Source organism: Camelus bactrianus, chromosome 33 (genome assembly GCF_048773025.1).
Source record: "Camelus bactrianus isolate YW-2024 breed Bactrian camel chromosome 33, ASM4877302v1, whole genome shotgun sequence".
Lineage (NCBI taxonomy): Eukaryota > Metazoa > Chordata > Mammalia > Artiodactyla > Camelidae > Camelus > Camelus bactrianus.
Genome location: NC_133571.1, coordinates 10,153,659 through 10,160,697, shown reverse-complemented (window position 1 = coordinate 10,160,697; position 7,039 = coordinate 10,153,659). Strand labels below are relative to the sequence as shown.

Genomic DNA, 7,039 nt, shown 5'->3' with positions numbered 1-7,039 from the left:
GGGCAGAGATGAGGGATAAACTAGAAATAGAAAAGAGGATTTCTATTCCAGGAGTGTATGATCTATTTTACAAGTGATGCACACACGCAAACACACACACACACACACACACACACACAAAGCCACAAAACATTCAAAGAGGACAGGAGATAATATACATCTGAAGATACAAGAGAGAAGACAGAGTCCTGGGGGGACCAGGTGGAAGAGGTGAGGGAAGACAGCTCCTTTGAGCAGGATCTTCAGACAGTGATATACAAGTTGGTGAAACAAACAAACAAGCAAGAGCATGCCAACTAGAAGTAGAGGCTTAGATGGAAGTACAGCCCTTCCTGAGGAGGATGGCAGGCAGGCTGGTTTGGCTAAATTGAGGACTCCATAGTAGGAATCAATGAGAAATGAAGAAAGTCAAATATAAGGGGAGGGAAACTTTGTGGAAGGCTTGAATTCTAATCTTAAGATTCAGGTTATGAGGCCACAGGAACTACCACACGATAGGATGATCAGTACAGAACTGGCAACTGAAGAGTATGAACCAGAGGTTGACTAGTTACCCAAGTGCAAGGTGATGAGGGCTCCTCCGGACGAGAGGCCGTGGTCATAGGTGGGAAGCTAAGGGACCACTGGGACTCTGATGGTTAATTTTACATGTCGACGTGGCTGGGCCACGGTACCCAGATATTTGTTCAAACATTATTCATGATGTTTCTGTGAAGGTTTATCCTGGAGTATTAAACCTACTAGATTAAACCAGTAGACTCTGAATAAAACAGATTACCCTCCAGAATATGGGTGGGCTTCATCTGATCATTTGAAGGCCTTAATAGAAAAAGATCAACCTCCATAACAGAAGAGCACATTCTGCCATCAGACCACCTTTGGACTCGAACTGCAACTCTTCCCTGGGTCTCCAGCCTGCCAGCCTGCCCTGCAGGTTACAGATTTGCCAAGCCTCTGCAATCACGGGAGTTTTATGGGCTGAATTGTGTCCCCCCAAATTCATATATTGAAGTCCTAACCACCTGTACCTCGCAAAGGGACTGGATTTAGAAACAGAGCCTTTAAAGAAGTAGTTAGGGTTAAATGAGTTCATTAGGGTGGGCCTTAGTCCAATATGACTAATGTCCTTATAAAAGGAGGAAATTTAGACACACATGCACACACACACAGGAGACAGACCATATGAGGACACAGGAAGAAAGCAGCCACCTACAAGCCAAGGAGAGAGGTCTCAGAAGAAACCAGCCTTGCCAACACCTTGATCTTGGACTTCCTGCCTCCAGACTGTGAGAAAAACCAATCCCTGCTTAAGTCAACCCATCTGTGATATTTTGTTACGGCAGCCCAGGCAGACAAATACAAAGATAGCGGATTATAAATTCCTTGACCCCAAGGGCCATGCATTAAGGCAATCTCCCAGCTCAGTGCCTTACCCATGGTGTGTGTTGATAAATGTTGTGCTGAATTGGACACAGAAGTCTTAGCACCTGGATCCCTTCCAATAATAATACACGGCCGAGAAGGCACAGAGAAAGATGACTCAAATGGGGCGGTGGCGCAAGAGCTTCAGGATACAGGCATGGTGGGAATTTTGTGTTCTGGTTGGAACAAGGTTCCCCAGGAGTCAAGTCAAGTGAAGAATGATCTGAAACTGACCCATTTTGTATTGTCTGGCGCGCCTAACATAATACCTAGGGCTTAGTCGACACTCATTGAAAGTTTTGTTGAATGACTCATCTAGTAAGTGATCAAGATAGAACTAGGAGATGGAGTGATCTTACAATTAAAAAAAAACATTTAAACATACATGTCTGCTTGTATAGGCCTAGAAATTTTCTGAAAGAGATTGCTAATGGTGGTCCCTTCTGGGGAGTGAACTGGGTAAGAAGACAGATTTACTTTTCCACTGAATACCTCGTACTGTTTATGCATTTTCATCATGAATGCATTACTCCTGGGTCGCTCAACAGCTCATTAGGTGTGTGTCCTTGGGCTGAGTAATAAGAGGCAACAGCAGCTAGAGAGCTTTTAAACCCACCATTCCGCCCCCTCCCATATCCTCCCCCAAATTGTCAGCCTTCCCCACGTGCCATGAGAGCACACTGATTGAGACCAGCAGACTTCAGCCTTCACAAGCCGCTCCACGACACCCAGAGGGAGCACAGGGTGACGGTGTAAAGTCCCAGCACAACGAGGTAGCTTTGGAAGAGCAGTCGGTCAAAGCGTTCCAAGAGGGCCAGCCACCCGGCCTCCTGCTGGTCCGCCTGGTCCCGGGTTTGGAAGTAGCTGCTAATGGAGCGGAGCTGGGACCAGACTTCCTTCAGGGTCTCGGACTGGGCCTGGTGCTCTTGCCAGACGGGGAACTCTGCATGGGAGGAAAACACTCTGCATGAGACAGAGACTTTGAGGGCTCCCCTAGACTTCCCACTGAAGCCAATGGCCTCATCCTTCAAGAAATGTTGTAGGCAAAACGGGGCTGGGTTAGGATTAAGGAACCTCTCCCTGCCGCTGAGGGGAGGCAAGGCTGTCCTGAAGGAAGCCCTAGAGAACGTGGCAAGTAGGGTGTTGTGTAAGCATGGTGTCTGGGCTCATCCATCCAGGAGATTTTCTGAGCTAGTCGCTTAGAGCTCTAGGGGCTAGAGTAGTTCTTTTTTAAAAAATTGAGATGTAACTGACATACAACATTATATTAGTTTCAAGTGTACAACATAGTGATTCAATATTTGTATATGTTGTGAAGTGATCACAGTAAATCCGGGTAACACCCATCGCCACACAAAGTTACAAATATTTGTTCTTGTGATGAGAGCTTTTGGGCCATACTCTCTCGGCAACTTTCAAGCATGGAACACTTCGTGAATTTGTGTGTCGTCCTTGTTCCGGGGCCATGCTGACCTCTGTGTTGTTCCAATTCTAGTATATGTGCTGTCAAAGGGAGCTTTGGGATGATGTGTGTACTTGCTTACATTAAGCAACTAGAACCCAAATACATACAAACTATTTGTGTGTGTGTGTGTGTGTGTGTGTGTGTGTGTGTGCGTGTGCACAGGCACTGCACTATTCTGGAGTCAATGGCTCAGTCACTTCAGGGAACTGGTTGAAACTAGACAATGACACAAGGGAACTGAGGGCTTGACCTCTAGGCTAAAATGGGGCTTTCTGGAAAGCCAGCAGGAGATGGTCTTCAGTCTCCAGGGAGGTAATGTAAAAGGCAGTGCAGAGGCTAAGCAGTGGATCTTTCCATTTTTTCACACAGCCTGCTGCCCTACCCATGGAACTGGTGCTGAGGGTGATAAAGCAAGACAAGGCAGGAACCCCAAGGCTTCCCACAAACCTGTGACCCCAGCCGACTGGGTGCGGGGATCCACTCTAGGCCCACCAGCATCGGTGTCCCCTCGAAGGCACAGGAGGGTCTGCTCCTGCCGGCTGCACCGCTCATCATGGAGGAATTTGACCAACAGGATGGACTTGGATAAGCTGAGAACCAAGAAGGCCATGCAGACAGTGAAGAAGACCCCTGCAGGAAGGAGCCGGAGGAGGCGGAGTTAGCAGGGGTCTCTGGGCCTCTTCCTTCCCCCCATCTGAAATGCAACATTGGATCTTTGACAGGAGTGACGGAAGATGCTCACCAATCAGCGGGGTGCTCACTGCGCTCCTGGGCACCTCATCAGACATGTTGACCCTGAAGACCGTGTAGCCCACCAGCACGCTGGTCTTGAACACAACCCTGGCACGGCAGGTGGGCGGCAGGTAGAAGCTCCCCAGGTCCACGAGCATCAGGAAGATGCTGGGAATCAGCAGGCTCACAACATAGACCAGGGGGCGCCTGCGAATCACCACCTGGCAGGGGACAAGGGACCTACTGAAAAGAGGGTCTAAGCCAACGGACTAATGTGCAGCCAAACCCCAGCCAAGAACACTTTCTGCAGTCCCAACATTTTTGCATAAAGTGAAAAGTCTGTGTAGTTTAAAAACAGGAGATTATCTTGTGGTTTAAAAAATAGGGGAAAAAATCTTTTAAGCTTTACATAGAGCTAATATTAATATTAATAATTATAATAATAAGTTATCATTTATTTACCGCTTGCTGTCTGCCAGGCACTAGACTAAGTGTTTCATATGCATTTATTTAATCCTCTTAACAACTCTGAGGACTGGGTGTTATTATCTCCATTTTACAAACAGGGAAACAGACCTTCGTAGAGATGAAACCGCTGGTCTAAATTCACACAGCTGGTTAGGGAGAGACTGTTTTAAAACCAGGTCTTACACCCAAATCTTCCTTCTTAAATGGCTCTGTATGCAATACATCGTATTGGTTTGGGTTTAGTCTGTCTTCTTACTGGGACTGCAAACACCTTAGCACCTGTGTATTGGTCAGAGTCTGGGCAGGAACAAATAGCACCATTAAATTGGGAAAGTTGAGGGGGGCTTGACAGGTGTGGGCAAGAGATAAAGAAATTATAAGAGGGAAGGCAGTGCTTCAGGGCTTGGGGGGACTGGCTGAGCTGTCCCTGAAGGGACCAAGGACTGGGAATGTGATTGAAACCTGGGGAGAGAAAACTGGGCAGAATTGTGGTTTCCTCTTTGGATCACAGCCAGCTTGGCAGGGAGAGAAATGGAGAAATAACACCCCACTCGCTCTCCCCCTCCCTCCAACCTCCTGCCACTGCTCCACCTGCCAGCAACTGGCTCAACCTGACCAGGGGTCCCATCTCTGCAGGCCACAGCCCGGTCTCTAGGAGCAAACGTAGATTTGAGTGGGGAACAACTGAAGACATCCGGTGGGGCCTGCAGGATGGCTTGGGGAGAGGGCGGCTGAGTGGTGTTTGTAGCTGGGAGTTGAAGTCTCATAAAATTATAATGAGTATTTTGCCACTTTTTTATACCTAGCTTCTCTGGGGCGGTGATAGGAAGCATCTGTAATTAGCACAAAATCTATTCTCATCCTTCCTGGAGAGAAACCAGGATATGACAGGGCTGCTTCCCCCAACCTGTGGACCCTTAGAGGATAAGAGCAGCAATTTTTTTAACCCCTGATGGGGCCAAAAATAATACTTACTTTATAGCAGGTATTCAGTAAATGTTTGCTGAATAAATGAACGTTCTGGGCCCTTTGCTGTTGGATTTGGGGGGAAAAGTAATGTCTGAAACCTCCCATGGCTCTGATTTCTATGTGTCAGTGTGCTAGATAATTTTCACATGTGATGTGATTTGTTTAATCCTCACTGCGAGTTTGTTGTCAGGTGACATAGCATCTCCATCTTATAGATTAAAAAAAAAATAAAGCTCAGAGTCAGTCCTTAAGTAAGTTGAATAAGTGGCCGAGGTGGGATGGGCCCCCACATTTTCTGATTCCAAGCCCTGTGCTCTTTCCCACATAGCATACTCTTGGTCCGATCACGCCTCTGCTCTGAGTTCAGGATTCTTCTCCCTCACCTCTGCCTCCCTTTCTGGAAGAGAATTATTTAGAAATGATCCAAGGCAGAGGCCAGGGATGGAACAGAAGGTGGCGGGGGAAGAGCCTGGCTGGATGAGACCAGACATCACCTTGCTGATGAGAGCGGGGTCTCCCCACCTTTGGGTCTTAGACGCATATCCTGACTCAGTGGAGCTTGGAAGACCAGAGCCATTTGGTAGGTTGTAGTTTGGCTGTTGTCTTTCCCATGAAACATAATTGGCTGCAAACATCTAAACCAGAGGAACACTCGCTGCTTTGCAATAATTTGGTTAATTTACACTTTTTACCAAAGTGCAGTCAACAAGCGAAACCACCACAACACAAACTGTCACCAACCTGCCCCTCTCCACTCCCTTCATCATGCTGTGACAGACGTGGCTGTGGTCAGGTGGGGCCAGGAGAAGGGGGCCAAGTGGTCAGAGGGGGCCCACAGGGGGTCTTGTGTTGGGGGTCCCACCTGGGCTTTTGGTGATTGGCCATATGGGAGGTTGGGGCGACCAAGCCTGCTGTCTCTGGAGGGTGGAAGCGGGAAGGCCCACAGAGACTTCATGTTGGATATTATATAAAGGAGATGAAAAGTGTAAAAACAAACCCTAAGGAAAAGTACCAGTAGGCACGTTGGTCAAGCAGAAAGAGCCCACACTTAGAGTCAAAGGGACGGCAGAGTCCCCAAGCCCCTCAAGGACAAGTGCTTACCCGTGCTAGCTGAGTGATGCCGGGGAGTACTTAACCTCTCCATGCCTTGATATTTCCCTTTTTGAAAAAGCAGTTTATTTTTTGCCTTGCCAAGCATCTTGGGTACAATTGAGATTCGCTGTTGTACTCTTTAAGTAAAGTTCCCATGTAAATAGCGCATGCTGAGATGATTTCGCTCCACCCAGAGGCTGATGCAGAGAATGAATGGAAATCTGGGTCAGAACCAAAGATGGGCAGTGTGGCTCCTGGGGGTCCCTGGTTTCCAAGAAAGTGCAGTGTCCGCAGACCACATGTTCCCCAAAGTGCCAGGGGAGAGCGGTGACAACGCTAAGGGGTTGGGAGGCAGGCTGGCTTCATGCAGTCACAAGGAGCCCTGCATTTAGAAGGGCCCCAGGCTTGGTTTGGCCCCATTTTGAAATTCTTAATAATTTCTAAGCCATGGGCCCTGCCTTTTCACTTTGCACCAGGCCCCGCAAATCATGTAGCTGGTCCTCTTGTGAGAACATTCCTCACTGGGTATCAGCACTAGCTGAAAGTAGAGAGGAAACAGGGAGGCACGAGGGTAGACAATTAGCTTGTGCTGTGACATAAGGCAGAAAGCTCCCTGTCTATGTTTGGATTATAAAATTGTGAAGTTAGGCAGGCCCTCCAAAACCACCTCATCCATCCCGCTGCCTTTTAGCAAGGATGTTCCGATCACTAAGAGACCGAATAGTACCTACAGGCTTGGTTTTCTTCAAGAACAAAGAACCCACCTTTCTCTTTAGGTTGATTTGGGCAATGTTACCCATGGACTAGACCAATTTTCTCTACAGACCCAGTGCAATCTAGAGAAACTCTAATTTTATCCCACAGTTTTCAGAAATGCTTTGTTTTCATGAT

The 7,039-nt window shown here is 47.7% G+C and overlaps 1 protein-coding gene and 1 non-coding gene across 2 annotated transcripts in view; both read right to left on the bottom strand.

Annotated features, from left to right (window-relative positions):
* Positions 1–2,079: 2,079 nt before the first annotated feature.
* HTR3B (5-hydroxytryptamine receptor 3B) overlaps positions 2,080–7,039 on the bottom strand; it is a 32,146-nt gene continuing 27,186 nt past the window's right edge. The window contains exons 8-10 of the mRNA XM_010953543.3: positions 3,630–3,840; positions 3,335–3,517; positions 2,080–2,365 (exon numbers count right to left, since the gene is read on the bottom strand). Coding sequence (XP_010951845.2) covers positions 2,130–2,365; positions 3,335–3,517; positions 3,630–3,840 — 630 coding nt within the window. The 3' untranslated portion in view covers positions 2,080–2,129. The remainder of the gene's footprint in view (positions 2,366–3,334; positions 3,518–3,629; positions 3,841–7,039) is intronic.
* Positions 2,838–2,939, bottom strand: LOC123616453 (U6 spliceosomal RNA). Its single transcript, XR_006724461.1, has one exon. It is a non-coding gene; the product is annotated as a U6 spliceosomal RNA (small nuclear RNA).